Source organism: Hippopotamus amphibius, chromosome 1 (genome assembly GCF_030028045.1).
Source record: "Hippopotamus amphibius kiboko isolate mHipAmp2 chromosome 1, mHipAmp2.hap2, whole genome shotgun sequence".
NCBI lineage: Eukaryota > Metazoa > Chordata > Mammalia > Artiodactyla > Hippopotamidae > Hippopotamus > Hippopotamus amphibius.
Window position 1 is genome coordinate 67,485,444 of NC_080186.1, and position 16,978 is coordinate 67,502,421.

The 16,978-nt window shown below is 42.2% G+C and overlaps 1 protein-coding gene across 1 annotated transcript in view; it reads right to left on the reverse strand.

Moving 5' to 3' along the window:
* AK5 (adenylate kinase 5) overlaps window positions 1-16,978 on the reverse strand; it is a 254,653-nt gene that overhangs the window by 108,687 nt on the left and 128,988 nt on the right. The window contains exons 7-8 of the mRNA XM_057715801.1: window positions 14,392-14,482; window positions 5,963-6,033 (exon numbers count right to left, since the gene is read on the reverse strand). Coding sequence (XP_057571784.1) covers window positions 5,963-6,033; window positions 14,392-14,482 — 162 coding nt within the window. The remainder of the gene's footprint in view (window positions 1-5,962; window positions 6,034-14,391; window positions 14,483-16,978) is intronic.

Genomic DNA, 16,978 nt, shown 5'->3' on the forward strand with positions numbered 1-16,978 from the left:
CAGTGTACTATTGAGCCCATCAAAGACTTTCTCCATTTCTGTTACAGTGTTTCTGAACCCTAATATTTCTTTTTGATTCTTAGGATTTGCTTCTGTCTGATTACATGAGCCATATGTTTTTGCATGTTGTCTTCTTTTTCAATTTAAGCCCTTAGCATGTTAATCATAGTTTTAAAAAATGCCTATTCTGATAAGTCCAGTATTCCTGACTTATCTGAAGACGCTTGTTCACTCTCTCTCTTACCTTTAGTATGCCTTATAATTTTTTGTTGAAAGGTGGACGGGATGTACCAAGCAAAAGGAACTGCAGTAAACAAGCTTTTAGTACTATAGCGGTAAAGTGTGGGTTGGGGGAGACACGTTCTATGAAATGTACATAGTCCTATGATTAGATCTTAGTCTTTTGATGAGCCTGTGCCCTTGGACTGTGAACTTCACCATCGCTTCCAAGATACGCCCCCCTCTCCCGGCCCCCCTTAAATGAGACAGAATGGCTAGAGGGGGATGGAGTTGGGTATTTCCATTCTCCTAGGTAGGTTAGGCTCTGATAAAACCCCAGTAGGTTAGTTTCTCCTGAGAGCAGGCCTTGTTAAGAACAGAGTTCTCAGGTGTCTTTCAAATTTTTTAAAAAAATTCCTTCCCTTGCTGGAAGCATGAGGAGACTGATATTCACTGTAAGATCTGGTAGAGCTCCTAGAGGTAAAAGCCACAACAGTGTGGGGACCCCATGGCTGGATGCTCATGGAATTTTTATCCTCAGTCTTGCCTACACTGAGCCTCCAGCAATTCATCAACTACAGTTTAGGTTTTCTCCCCCTGGCCCTAGTTCTTGTGGAGGTTCTTGCTCATGGGTTTCTGCTCTGGTGTTGTGATTCTCTGAATCTGCCTGTCTGTTTCTCCAATTTATGGTGCAGCAGTTTGCCCTGTGACCTCACTTCGAAGAAGAGATTTTTCAGTTTGTTCAGCTTTTTACTTGTTAGGATAGTAGTAATATTTAAGTTCTTACATGCCAGACTGAAAACCGTAAGTGCTCCATTAGCATTCACTTAACTGAAGCAACGGTGGCCTCTGTCAGCTACAAAAAGGCACTGATTGCTGAAAGTTGGGTTTGGGGGAGGAGAGAAAGGGGTTCACATTTATGAAGCATTTGTTCCGTATGAGGTACCTCGCACTCCTTACTTCTCCAAACAGCACGTCTAAGTGGGGTTATCATCATTTTTGAGGAGAGGAAATCCAGGCTCAAGAGTTAGCAAGAATTAGTAGTTATCAAAAAGTTACATATTAAGTAGAAGAACTAGAAATCATTTTATTGACTTTTTAAAAAATGGACATTTATTGAGCACATGCTGTGTGCTGGGTTGAGTAGCAGGAGAGTGGAACACAGTCCCTGAAATGCAAGAGGATATTACAACACAGGGTCTCATGAGTCCCTCAAGAAGGTGAACCAGACATGTAATGAAAAGGGCTTCCTCAAGAAGAAGTGTGGTCCTCGCTAGCTGATTTCAACGCTACTCATAACAATAGTAACTCTTGTATCTTCTCCTCCTTTCTGAACTTCTCTCCTGAAGTTCGTGTGAAGCTGCATCACAGCTGAGGATGGGGGATAAGAAAGCAGCCTGGAAGTCAAGCTACATGGGTGCAAATGTTGGCTCTACCATTTATTAAATATTTGTGTTACCTTGGGAAAAAAAAAAAAAAGAAGTGTGGTCCTGATGGAGCGTGAGTAGGGGTTAGCCGGCATAGGGGTGATGGGGTTGCAGAAGCTTCCATACAGTGGAAAGAGACTATGCAAAGCACAACACACTTGGGGGAACTGCAAATGGATTGGCGTGCCTGGAGCATTCAGTGTGTTTTGGTGATTTGTGAGGGATGAGTTTGGGGAAGGGGGGCGGGGGTCAGACTCTAATTTGAAACTTCCTATGTATTATGATAAGAGGTTCTGATTTGATTCTGATATCAATGAGGAGCCACAAAGAGTTTTAAGTCATGAAATGTGATGACTGGCTTTGCTTTTCAGCATGATGATTTTGATGGGTAAGAAGCCTGGGGAAGGGAGATTGGTTAGGAGACTGTCTCACTGGTCCTGGGGAAGAAGGGTGAGGGTGTGAACGGGGCAGTGGCAGTGGAACTGGAGAGGGAAGGAGAGATGTCTGCACAGGAGAACTGATCAGCTGACCAGCTTCTTGATCAAAGGGATGTAGGGAGGGAGAGAAAGGAAGGAGGCTAGGAAGACGCCCTGGTCTCTGGCTTGGGCAGCTGGAAGAATAGTGGTATCATTCACAGAAATAGGAGAAACAGAAGGAAGAACAGATTTTGTGGGGGAAGATGGTGAGTTCAGTTTTGGATGTGTTGAGTTTGAGATGCACGTGGGAAATCCAACCAGTGCTGTTTAGCAGGCAGACATAGGCACTGGGAGCTCACCAGCGGACTCTGAAGCTGAAATCATGGCTATGGTCAAGCCTCTCAAAGGAGAACATGTGCAATGAGGAGTAAAGGGTCCCTGGCCAGGATGCTGGTGGGCACCCACACAGAAGTAATGGACCAACAGAGTGGAGCTCAGCAAGGAAACCAAGAAAGAGTGAACCAAGAAGTAGGAGGAATGCGAGAGAGAGAACACATGGTGGCAGCAGGAGCTTTGTGGCCCAGGCTGGCTTGGCACTCACTAAACCCGTCTCTCCCTCCCTGGGCACACAAGTAAACTCCATTTCCTATCCTCTTGTCTCTTTGCACACAGGGGGAACCAGTGACTAGAGACATCAAACGATCATAGGAGGAAGAAATGTGCAATTAAGAGCAGGTCCCCCGCCCCATGCTTTTCCCCTTCTCACCCATGGTCCCTTTGGAGGTCTCTCTGGAAGGAAAACACTCAGCTTTTGAATTTTATTTGTTACCGTAGCAGAGCCTCACCTACCTTTCCTGAACCTGACTCTCCAGTCAGACGGCTATGTTTGAATTCTGTCTTTACCTCTTGCCAAACGTGTCACCTTAAATAAACTGCTTAATTTCTCTGTGTCTCAGTTTCCTTATCAGTAAAATTGGGATAATAATATCAATCTCACGTAATTGTCTCAGGATAAAATGAGGTCATAACTGTGAAGCACTTAGAAGAATATTAGATACTATAGAAATGTTAGAAGGCAATGGAGAGGACAGGGCCAAGAAGCGGGAATGGTTTATAGCCACGGTCAGCAAACTATGGCCCGCAGGTCACATCCACTCTGCTGCCTGTTTGTGCACAGCCTCTAGTTCAGAACGGGTTTTACGTTTTGGAATAGTTGAAATAAATCACAGGGAAATACGTGGAATTCATATTTCAGTGTCCATAAATAAAGTTTTACTGGAGCACAGCCATATTCTCATTTAAGTATAGTTGTGGCTGCTTTTGCACTACAATGACAGGGTTTGAGTAGTTGCAACAAAGCCCTTGTGGTTCACCAAGCCTAAAATACTTACTACCTGGCCCTTTACAGGAAAAGCGTGGCGGATCAAAGGTAGCAAAGGCCAAGAAACATGAGTAAAAAGTGTCAACTGGACTTGGCGACAGACAGCCGGTGACCTTGAGAACGGCTTTACTTGGAGTATGAAAGCATAAACGAGATTTCGGTGCTGGGCTGATCATAGTTTGATTCCTGACTCCACTGCTTGTTAGCTGTGTGGTCTTGGGAAGTCTTTTAACCTCTATGAGTGGTTAATTGGGGGTAAACAGAGCTACCTTCTTGAGTTATTGTAAAGATGAGCAATAATGCACGTAAACCGTAAAACACAGTGTCTGGTTTCTAGTAGGTACTCAGTAAATGCAAGCGCTTGCTTCATTTAATCTTCTGTCCCCCAAACTGCTGTTCCTTTATTGCCTTCTCACTTCCAATATTTTATTTTTGCCTTCTGTGTTTTTGATGTTTTACATTAGATGTCAAGTCTTTGCTCAAATCTCACCTTTTTAATGAAGCCATCCTAGTTAATATTCATTCTTCTATTTAATACTGTAATCTGCCCCTGCACCTTTTCTAACCACCCCCCCCACCTTGTCTACTTTCTTTTTTCTTCTCATAGCACTTCTCAATCTAGAGAATTTACTAGAATTTATTATGTTTATTGTTTACTATCTGTCTTCCCCACCTGGATGGAAGCTCCTTGCCTGTTTTATACAATTAGGTATTCCAAGTACTTAAACAGTACCTGGCACACAGTAGATGCTCTGTTAATATTTGTTGAATGTCTAAATGGAAAAAGAATAGGTGAGGATTTTTTTTTCTGCTCAGGACTAGATGTGCTCCTTCAATCTGGGACTTGTCTTTTCTCATCTCTGTAAAATTCTCAACCATTATCTGTTAAAATGCAGCTCTGCTCCATCTGCTCCATTTTCTCCTTCTGGAACTCCTTTTAGACTATGCTGACCCAATCGTCCCATCCTCAGTGTCTCAAGTTCTTTCTCTGACAGTGATTCAGCTCTCTGCTTTATTCTAGGAAATTTCCTCAGCTCTATCATTGTCTCTTTTTAGCAGTGTCTAGTCTACTCTTCAACCTGTTAATTGAATTTTTATCACAATGACAATTTTTTTCTACCTAATTTCTATTTCTTCCTCCCTATTCCTTCTTGCTTCTTCCTTTCCATTCTTTCCTGTACTGGTTTCTAATCTTCCCTTTACCTCCTTGGATATTTTAAATATTCCCCGATTAAGATTCTTTTCAGACTTTTCTATTATCTCTAGTCCTTTAGGTATGAGTCCTTCCATTTGTTTAATCAGCTGGACTTCTTGCTATGGTTCATTTCTTGGTGTAATGAACCTGTAATTCTGGATGGTGAGCTCATCTTTCATAGTGGTTGTTTGGCATTTGCCTCTGCTGGGGTCTTAAGAGTCAGCGAATGAAAAGGCTCCAAAAAATGCACTACTGAATGGCTTGTCTTTGGAGGTGAGGATGAGGGTGTTGGAGTGCAGGCGTTAAGGAAGGCGCCCTGAGTTCATTTCCCCACTCTGAAACTATTTGTATAACTGTGTGTGAATTACTCTTGGAGTCTTAATTCTCATATCTATGAAATAAAGATAATAATTCCTATTTCCTAGAGAGGTTGTGAGGAATTCATGAGATCATCAAGTTAAGGAACTTAGCACAATGTTTAGTATGTATGAAGCACTTAATAAATGCTAAAAATATTTTAAATACTTGTCAATATCCTCGCATTGCTTTGTGATATAAAATGCTTAATGCTCGTGAAAACAGCTTCTGAATATGTATATGAAATAGAGAGACAGCCATTACATTTGGACACTGGTCAGATCTATCCAATTTATTTCTGACATGTATTAGCTGAAAATGGGGGGAAAATCCAGAAGACCATGCTCACTTGGCTTTCAGCCACCGCAAAGGAACACTGATGAGAGGTGGAAGGAAGTTTCATACAAGATGCTTTTTAAAAAATAAAGCCTAATTAGAGAGTGAGATCATTTGCTAACTATTTTGGATCATTAAAATAGAGCAGGAGGAAGAGTTCTTCTGCTGAGAAAAAAATGACCCAGATAAATTTCTTTGGTTTTATTCAAATAGAAAATATATTTAACTTCTTGGTTGTGTTGTCCTTGGTCATCAGTCCCTTTCAAAGGACAGAAAGAGAGAAGCAGAGCCCTGAACCTGTAAATGCCTAGTAAATACTGTGGGCTTATTATGGGGAAGGGAAAGAGACACAGGGAAATTCTTGGGCAAGAGAACCTCATATAACCTCATTTCTATGTCATGTAACTTTTGAGCACAAATCTTTCCTTAATTAATTGCCACTTTGAATCTGTGGATAGGGAGGGTTAAAGTGCCGAAGTGAATGAATAAAGGCTGTATGATTTATCATGGAATAGGCTGTTACTTATCTGTAAATATTTCACAGAATGATTTGTAATTCTTATTTTCGTGAAACAATAAAGACTAAAGTTAAAAACATTTAAACGGAAAAATATTTTTAGACTTCAATTACCTGATCTTCATAATCAGATCCAATGCTCTCTCCAGTGTCCAACATCATCGAAGGATCAAGGTCACTTGAACCTAAGATTAGGAAAACAAAGATTACCTGATAGAGGCTGTCTGTGTATGTTTCTAAGGCAAACAATCTCCCACCAGGTTTCCTTACTGTCCTTATGATTACATTAAATTCATAAATATTTCTAGACTCTTCCCACCTGCCAGGCACTGTTTGGCCTGCAGATGGAAAATGCAGATGTAACCAAGCAGGATCCTACAGGGCCTTCCTAGGACAGACCCCTCCCCCATATCCTCTGCTTGAGCTCCTCTCTGAAGTATGTAGATAACAGGATTTGATGCACATTTCCTGAGTTGTTTACAGATGCTAAAACCACCACCAAATGGAAGAAATTAGCTACCTGACAATCACACGCACATAGCTCCCAGACCTACTAATGCCTAAGGATTGATAATGTTAACCCTTGTGACAATGCCCAGTTACCTCACCATCAACCAATCAGAGAATCATGCATGAGCTGATCACATACCCTGGGACACCATTCCCTCACCTGGCCTTTAAAAATGCTCTGTTGAAACCCATGGGGAGTTCGGGCTTTCTGAGCACTAGCTGTTCTGAACTCCTTGTTGGTCACCCTGCAATAAACACTGCACTTTCCTTCACCACAACCTGGTGGCAGTAGACTGGCTCTACCACACATGGGGGAGTGGACCCAAGCATGGTTTGGTAACATGGATACCTAGACACTCTCTGCACCCTTAGGAAGACAATGATCTTGTGGAGGAGATTAATTTGCCAACAGCAATGCTCAGAAACCAAAAAGAAAGAGCTACTAACTCTGACTAGCAGTGGAGATGATGGGGGTGGGATTCTTCACAAGGAACTAGTTTTTAAGTCGAAACTGTGAGGGTGAATGGGTTTGTGCAGGAGAAGAAGTGGTTTAAGGGTGTGCAATGGTGACTGAGGAAGAAGGGACACCAGGAGCAAAGCACAGAGTGGGAGTAGAGCAAGCTCTCCAGGAAAAGAAGGGCTGAGTTTGCCCACTCCATGAGAACCTGAGAAGTTTTCCCTCCAGCCTTTGGGTCACCTTAGTCCCTGAAGGTGAGAAAAATCAGGTTAACTTAATGTATTAATATAGAGTTTTTTCCCCTAGGTACTACAGGTTACACTGAATTACTTACTCATTAATCCCAAGGCTCACGCTTAAAGCAGGGTTTTCATAACAGAGTTCCTGAAGCATAATTGATTCCTCATCCTCATCTAATGACTATTTCCTGCTGGGAAATATATATTATCTAACTAGTCAGAAAGACAGAATTCAGTGCTGCCCATAAAATGCTAGGCACCCTGTGAAGAAACCAACCACTCCATGCTTCACTATAAACTTGCCCTTGCCAAATAACTCTCGTTCAGATTATGCAGTGAGCAATGTTTAATGAAGATGAATCTTCAAAAAAAAATGTCAAGCATCTCACACACTTCTCAGATATGGGCCTCTCCCAGAGATGCTGCTTCCATATTTTCTTCCAGAAAAAGGACCAAGGTATGTCCTCACACAGTCTTTCCTCATTTCTTCTCTTCTCCTCTCATCACTACCCCTGTTGTTCACCAAATTGACTAAGTACTAGCCTATTATCAAATCAACTAAGTACTAAGCAGTAACACCATTTTTTATTGTGTTTGTAATTAAGAAAAAAAATTTTTTTTCGAGTATACGCTAAAGGTTTTCAAAATAGAGATACCTGACCCATCAAATCATTTTGGAAAAGTAACTAACTGTAGAGCTGCCATGTATAGTTGCATATACTGCAGAACACAATTCTCGGTGATGCCCTTGGCAACACCAGTGTAATGAGGTGCTTGTAGAGTGGAGTTGGGAGGACTATCAACAAAGTGAGACTAGAGAGGTGACATGGAAACTTTAATTTTATATACATATATATTTTAAGCAGAAGGATTATACACATGTAATTTTTCTATCTTTGTGCTTTAAGTATTTTTCAAATAAAAATTTTACAAGGTGTATCTTAGGGCCAAACTACTTGATGTCTCAGAACCCAGTTGGAAGACCAGTTTGCACTTATGTGTTGGAGGCAGTAAAGATGTCAGAAGTGAAATGTATATTTTTCCATTATAAGATCATAGACATTTTAGAATTTAATATTTCACAGAATCCTACCCTGTCACTTTAGAAAAGAGGAAAATGAGCTGTGGTGAAGTTAAATAGCTTGGCCAAGGTCATGCAGAAAGTGAGTGAGATCAAAGACAGAAGTCAAAGCTCCCATTTCTAATATAGCTGGCTGACTCCACGCTGAAAGCAGGCACAATCCAAATGGCTTTAAAAACATGATCTTTCATTACAGTGCTCTACAGGGGAGGACCTGGAGGAGTGTGCTGAGAAGACAGGAACAGTGAAGGACCAATGATGAAGTGGGTCACTGGGGGGCTGTGGAAATGGAAGAATGGAAAGTGGAATAAAGAGGTGTCACTCCAGCCTGTGACAGTCAAGGTGGCTGCTACTGACAGCATCATTAAAGGCAATGTCAATTTTAACTAGCTTTCGTTACTTCCACAATATGGATATTATTCACCACACCTAGTGGAAGTGGTGATGGGTACACAAATGATACCCCTCCCTTTGATTTCAGAGTGATTCATGTGCAGCGAGCAATGTGATCTGAACACAAAGGCTCATTAAACATATAGCAGTTTCAGTTCCTGTGTCCTACTTATTTAATTAGAAACTGTTCTTTTGGTCATTTTAACTAAGTACAACGTGAAGGGCTCTCAAACAACCCAGTTAACAGAGATATTACACATTAATCTTTGAAAATGGAGCAAGATTATTAGAAAATGATCTTCAGCAATGGTAGAATGAAGAGGTCTTTGTTTAAAAAACAACTGCTTGTAAGGAAGAAGAGATTGGCTTTCCTAATAAAATGCTTTTAACAGAAATTTTATTATATCATCAAGGGATGAAATTTTTTGACATGTTGTTGCTCTTGGCAACGGTACTAATGGATCATGGAAGGCAATAGATAAAGGATGTCATTATAAGCTCAGATAATGATTGAATAACTTTCATTTTCTTTTAGCACTGGTGGCTTGGTTTGCTGAAACTGGGACTTTAATAATGGTCTAAGGCTTGACACAAAATAGGGAGGTAAAGATAACCATATGTACACATTTTTGCCATCTTTCATTGGACAATTTAACACATAAAACAACTGCAATGATCTTGTTACTCAAAAAAGACAGTAAAATTAAGACATTTTGAAAAAGTGATAGTATGGCTTTCATTTCCCCCTATTTTGAATTTCTTGATTTTTTTTCAGATTTAAAAATATCCTTTCCATAGATAACAGAGAAAGGTGTGAGCTGAAATAAAACCCCACAGGGGGCACGCAGTGTCACTAGGTTTAGATGTTGAATGGTCTTCGGAAATATTGTTTTTAGGTTGTCTCCTTAAATTTAAGTGGGAAGATGACAAATTGGCTTCAGAGGTACAGGAAGGTTAAACATACTGCTTTCTGAGGGCACTCGTAGAGACTTTTTTTCCTCCTAGTGGATCTTCAATCTGGAGTTTTAGGAGGGCCCTCCTCCCACTTTGAGCACCAGATAGAGGGAGCCTCCTGCAAGGCAGGGCTTCCTGGTGGTGCAAGGTGTCTGTAGATAAAGCTCTTCTAACTCTTCTCCTACCCTATCTGAGGAAAGCAGTCTCTCTCTTCTCCTGTCTCTTCTGCTAAACCATAAGCAGCTTTAGGTGGGGTTGTATTTCATTTCTGAATTTAAGAACAAAACTCAGAAATTCTAGGACTTCCCTGATGGCGCAGTGGTTAAGAATCCGCCTGCCAATGCAGGGGACATGGGTTCGAGCCCTCGTCCGGGAAGATCCCACATGCCACGGAGTAACTAAGCCTGTGCGCCACAACTACTGAGCCTGCGCTCTAGCGCCCGTGCTGGGCAACCAGAGAAGCCACCGCAATGAGAAGCTCATGCAGGACAACGAAGAGCAGGGCCCGCTTGCCACAACTAGAGAAAGACCCTGCACAGCAACGAAGACCCAATGCAGGCAATAAAAATTAAATAAAAAAAAAACCACAAAAAACAAAAAATTAGAAATTCTATGCATTCGATACATATATGCTGAACGACTGAAAAAATGGAGAAAAGGACAGTTACATTTTACTTCTGTGGATCTCGATCTTAATCATTGTCTCTGCAAACATTAAATTCCTCCTAAGTGCCTTAGGCGTTAGGCATGGAGAATCCAGCTCTAATTCCGACAGGCGTGGAAGTGTTATTAGCAGTTTGCGTTAGAACTGCTTTGAAGAAGGGACCCGTATTTCTTTGGAAAAATATCCTGGCAGTATCTGGGACTAGAAGGAAGCTCCTCGAGGGAGCTGGGTGTTGGGAGACTGTTCTGGGTGAGAAGGGAAGGGGGGATTTTTTAGTTATTCCATAACAGGGGTGGGGGGAAGGGAGGAAGAGAGGGAGAAGAGGGTAGAAGTCGACCTAGGAAAATGGGGAAAGGCTGTGCTGCATAAAATGTGGTCTCTTCCTGCGATCCCTGAAATCCTCAGCAAAGATACTAACCTATACTTAACCTTTTTTAATGGGACAGCCGCATGCTTTATACATGTAAGTCATTTACTGTTTACAATATTCCTACAAGGCAGTGTTGATATCATCCTTTCTTTACAGATGCGGACACTGAGGCCCAGAGAGACAGTTGGCTCTGTTAGAAGTATTACTGGAGGGCTCCATGGAGGAGGAGATACCACAGATAGGATGCAGAGGTTCAGGGGCTGGCATTCTATGGCGTGGAGGCAAGCAAAGGCACACTCTGCTCTGCAGCCAAAGGAAATCTGGTGCGGCTGTGAGTCGATGGACCCAGGTGAGCAGCCCAGCGGAGGTGGCCAGCGGGAAGAGAAAGGGCTAATGTGGCATCTTGCATGAGATTCACACCAGGTTTCAAACAAACACTCATGTACACTCACTGTCCTCATGAAGTCTTGGAGTAAAGGAAATAGATTTTTCACAAACCATCCCTATATCTAATTATATAATCACAGTCGCGATAAATGCCCTGAAGGTAACGGGCAAAGCACTGCACAGGGATGTCGTCTGGGATGGCGGCTGAGGACGTCTCCTTGAGGAAACCACATGGAGACTGAGAGGCAGAGTAGGATCCAGCCAGGTGAAGGATGGGACAAAGACTTGAGAGAGCAGAGGGATGTGAATGCAGACAGGTGGTTCCAAGCACTTTGCGAAAGTGGCCGGAGACAGGAAGGTACCTGAGGCATTCAAGGAGCTGAAGGAAGCTGGTGTTGGGGAGGGGAGAGGTGATGCTGTGACAGAAACAGGACCACTGCAGGAAAGCTAAGGATATTTTTGTCATGTTAAGAACACTGGTGCTCAGCCTGCAGGAAAGTCATTGTAGGTTTTGCTTTGTTTTGTTTTCTGTTGGGTGATCAGAGCTGCATTCTGGGAGGACCGCCATGGTGGTAACAGGATTCCTGAGAGATGGATAGGACAGGCCAGGGATGATGTAAGAGGCCAGCAAGGAATGACAAAGCCTTCGATGAGTTCCCTAGGGATACAGAAGGAGGTCTGGACGCCCAAGGTGTCCCTGAGGAACGATGACTGGTGTGGGCTGTGAGGGCAGGCACGATTTTGCCTGGCTCTCTTAAAGAGAAAAACTGTGTGATCTGCCTTATATGCGGAACATAAAAAAGTCAATACATAGAGGCAGAGAGTGCACTGGTGATCACCACGGGCATGCAGGTGGGGGAAACGGGGAGATTTCAGTTAAAGGGTACAAAGTTGCAGTCATATAGGAAGAATATGCCTAGGGATCCAATGCACAGCAAGGTGATGACAGTTCATAATATGCATTGAATACTGGAAAATTGCTAAGAGAATATGGTTCAGATGCTCATTCATCAACCACAGAAAAATGGTGACTGTGTGAAGATGAGGTATGTTAATTAGCTGGACTGTACTAATCATTTCACAAATCAAATCATTGTGTGGTACATCTTAAATGTACACAGCTTTTATTTAAGAAATTGAACATAATTGAAAGCCATTCACAGGGAGGTGATATGGGAGCCGTGAGGCAGCTGAGACTCTGCAGAGAGAGGATTCAGGAGAAGGGAAGAGCGAAGGGACAAGACCTGGGGCTGACGAGTCACGGAACAGAGGCCATGGACGTGGCTTAAGTACCATTTACAAGCTGGGAGATTTCACCTCCTGGTGCAGGTTTCTGTATTCTTTGGAAAGAGAGAAGGATCTAGCAACGCTGGCCCATTCCTTAATGGCAACAACAGTCTGGGGCTGTGAAGTGGCTGCTTCTGGAAGGGGAGGCATGGTTTATTTCCAGTTTACCACAGGCCCTCCTGGGTTCACTTCGCTCACCAGGGCTGTTACAGATAGACGGGTTTCCTTTAAGGCTGGAGGAGAACCCAGTTTTCAGGGATCTTGGGAGTGGAAGGGTGCTAGAGGGAGCTGCAGTTGTGAGCACAGACCCCTCTGTTCATAAGCTAGGAGTTGTAAAGAGGAAGGTATAGGCCCCTGAAGACCTCTGCTATGGCCAGGCACCATGAACTCTACCAAGAGGACTTGGAGAGGATGAGGACACAATTTACTTAATTGCACAGAAGCCAGCATAGCTATGTTGCTATAGGACAGGGCCACTTTGTACGTTTCTTTTTTTAAGTTTCCACATATAAGTGATATTGTATGATATCTGACTTTCTCTGTCTGACTTACTTTACTCAGTATGACAATCTCTAGGTCCATCCATGTTGCCACAAATGGCATTATTTCTTCTTTTTTTTATGACTGAGTAATATTCCATTGTATACATGTACTGCATCTTCTTTATCTATTCCTCTGTTGATGGGCATTTAGGCTGCTTCCACGTCTTGGCTCTTGTAAACAGTGCTGCAATGAACACTGGAGTGCATGCCTCCTTTCAAGTTCTGGTTTTCTCTGAATACATGCCCAGGAGTGGGATTGCTGGATCATATGGGAGCTCTATTTTTAGTTTTTTAAGGAACCTCCATACTGTTCTCCATAATGGTTGTATCAATTTACATTCCCACCAACAGTGTAGGAGGGTTCCCTCTTCTCTACACTAGAGTGAGGCCACTTTGGAGAAATGCTTGACAGTCATAAAGTGCTGGGGGTTCTAAAGAAGGGGCAGCTTAAATCTGCTCCTCTGCTCCACTATTTAGCAAACTGAGGGTATCTATCAGTTAGATATTTGTTGTTAGAGGGCTAAATGAATGTTCTAAATAAAATATTAACTCAAAGAGCACAGGAGTCGGGACTTCCCTGGCAGTCCAGTGGTTAACACTCCATGCTTTCACTGCAGGTGGCACAGGAACTAAGATCCCTGCTGTGTGGTGCAGTCAAAGCCAAAGCCAAAAAAAAGAAAAGAAAAGAAAAGAAAAGGAAAAGCACAGGTGTCAGAGCATTTTTCAGAGCAGCAGTGCTCTCGTTTACATGATCTTACATGCTTCTCAATATTCCCTCTTTCCCTGCAATAGGCCATCTTTCTGTAAATATCACTGGACAATTAGGTAGGTGAGTTTATATCAGTTATTCTGCGGGTCTGCCCAGAAAGACTACTGCCTTGCCTTTTAAAAAATTCTGTCTTTCTTTGGACCTACTCCTAGTGAGCCTCAAATATGGCTTAAAATTTTAGGTGTTTAGCCTTTTTCTTTACAGCCCAGAATTTTTGGTCTTTATTCCTGAGGCCATAACTGAGAAGAAAGGTCGGGACTGAGACAAAGATTTGAGAGTCATCCATGTAGAACTGATGGTTGAAACCATGAGGGACAATGACTAACCCAGAGAAAGAGTAAAAAAGAGTGAGAGGAGGGTGAAGGATGGAACGGTGACTACTGCCTACCTAAGGGGGTATGATTACCCTGCACGCCTGTCCAATGTCAAACTTCTAGACACAGGAGGAGAAGGGGCAGGGCCACAGAGGGACTGTGGGTCGGGATGGCAGCAGCTATCACGGAAGGGGAGGCTTTTCCCAGGTGGCACAGGAGAGACATGAATGAGTTAGGGAGTCCTGGGGAAACTGTAACTTTTATTGTTGCACAAATTATGAGTTAGACCAAGTTTTTAAAATTATAGTAACAGAGGTCCTTTGCTACATTGTGACTACCTGCTAACTTGTACATGCAATGACTGGAAGAAAGGTAGTAACCATAAGAGCCACGTGTTTGGCTCTTTTCTATGTTGTTTCGTACCTACAATTTTACACCAGAAGGTATAAAGCTCTGAGAACAGCATCACCCTTACAACCTTACAGCCGTCTGTCGAGCTCCAACATTACTACAAAACCCCAGACACTTGGCAAGGGATCAGGGCGGACTTATAGCCCAAAGGACACAGTGACTTACCTGCTGTAGCCTCTTTGTTTGGAAATAATTTGCTGTCAACTGCCACGCTGATGTCATAGAATACCTCATCCTCATCTCGGTCGGCATCAAACTGGGAGAAATCAGGACAGACAAGTTGGGAACGTGAGAATACATAAATTAATTCATTCCAAAATATAATGAGCATGTCTCACACAACTGCATCTCTAATGAAGCAGGACAAAGGGAATTAAAGCCCTTGAGTCTTTAATCAGATATTTAGAGGGTTTTTCAAGATCAGACCTCATATCAAACAAAGAGGAGTGTTAGGGAGTAAGTGTACAGTCACTTATGGTTAAGAAAACTGTGTAGAATTTTCTTAATTTCTAAAACAAACTTTGGAAAAACCCATAACTTGTGCCTTTCTGGCTATTAGTTTTGTTTTGAAACACTAACCTCCCTGGCACTCCCCCTGCCGCCGCCACCACCACCGTCACCTCCTTCATGAAAATATTTCTAAACAATAGAGATGATAGATTTTCTAATTTATTGTTAAAAAAAGAAAAAAGAGAGAACCCTCAAACCAAATTTTAGCTACTATACAAATACTATAGATGCTATTCTATAGGTGCAGTCTATAGACATTATAGGTTTAGATGTAACAAAAATTATGGATTTAAATATTTTACCATTCACTAACATTTGCAAAAATTTTAAATATTAAAAAAAAGTGGCTACATTTATAAATCCTCTACTTCCCAAGTTGTTCGCTGGTTTTTAGAGGTATGCTTTTGTCTTTTTAGTGTTTTAAAATAGCCTTACTGAGGTATAATTGATATACAGTAAACTGCATGCATTTAAATTGTACAAAATGATAAGCTTTGACATCTGCATATACCTGTGAAACCATCATAAAAATCAAAATATGATGAACATCTCCATCACCCCCCAGAGTTTCCTTGTGCCCCTTGGGAATCCCTTCCTCCTGCCCCATCAGGTAATCATTGATATGTTTTCTGTAACTGGAGATTACTTTGCATCTTGTAGAATTTCATGTAAAAAGAACTGCACAGCATGAAATATTCTTGCCTGGATTCTTTCATTCAGTACAATTATTTTGAGCTTTATCAAGTTTATTCCTTTTCATTGCTGAGTAGTGTTCTGTTGTATGGATATACTATTAATTCTATCCTGGGTATCTTTCATCTCAGACATTGTAGTTTTTATCTACAGATGTTTGATTTGAGTCTTTTGAAAAAATCTATGTCTCTATCTAAGGTTTTAAATATATGAAATACAATTATAATAACTTTCAGTATCCTTCTCTGCTAATTCTAACAACGGAGTTGCTTATGATTGATTTTCCCCATTATTATGGAGCATATTTTCCTATTTCTTTGCATGCCTGCTAATTTTTTACTGGATGCTGGACATTGACAATTTTACTATGTTGGATGCTAGGTGTTTCTGTATTTCTATATTCTTTACTTTTTTAAATAAATAAATTTATTCGTTTATTTATTATTGGCTGCGTTGGGTCTTCGTTGCTGCGTGGGCTTTCCCTAGTCGTGGTGAGGGGGGCTACACTTTCTTGCGGTGCGCAGCTTCTCATTGTGGTGGCTTCTCTTGTTGTGGAGTTCGGGTTCCAGGCGTGCGCATGGGCTTCAGTAGTCACGGCACTCAGGCTCAGTAGTTGTGGCTCTTGGGCTCTAGAGCGCAGGCTCAGCGGTTGTGGCACAAGGGCTTAGTTGCTCCGCGGCATGTGGGTTTTTCCCGGACCAGGGATGGACCCGTGGCCCCTGCATTGGCAGGCGGATTCTTACCCACTGTCCACCAGGGAAGCCCCTATTTCTATATTCTTGAGCTTTGTTCTGGAATGCAGCTTAGTTACTTGGAAACAACTTGATCCTTTCAGGTCTTGTGTTTAAGATTTGTTGGTCTGGACCAGAGCAATGTTTAGTTTAGGGCTGATTATTCCCAACTGTTGAGGCAAGACACTTTTAAGTACTCTACCCAGTTCCTTGTGGATTAAGGAACTTTCCAGTCTGGCTGGTAGAAACAGGCACTCTTCTCAGCCCCCTGTGAGCCCCAGCTGCTGTTCCCACTGATCCTTTTGGGGGGTTTTTCCCTCAGCTTTGGGCAGTTTCCTCATATGCATGCCCTGATTAGTATTCTGCTGGATCCTGGAGGGGAATCCTCTGCAGATCTCCAGGGTCTTCCTTCTGTGCATCTCTGGTACTCTGTCCTCTGAACTCCAGCCACCTTGGTCTCTTGAGCTCTCAGCTCCAACTGCTCAACTCGTGGAGTCTGCCCATCTCCCCAAGACTTCCTTCTCCCTGCACTGTAGCCTGGAAAGCCTCCAGTAGTAAGCTGGGGGCAATCACGGGGCTCACCGCTTCTGTTTCCTTTCTCTCAGGAAACCACCTTGCTGTCTGATGTCCAGTGTCTTAAAATTTTTTTTTTTTAATTTATATTTTCTGTTTTTTTTTTGTTTGTTTCATGTGGGAGGGAAAGTCTAGTCTCTTTTATTCCATCTTGTTTTTTAATCTTAATTGTTATCTTGAAGATATTTGAAACAATTTAAGTGATTTATTCCTTTGTATTTTCCTACTGAAGTGCTTCATTAGTT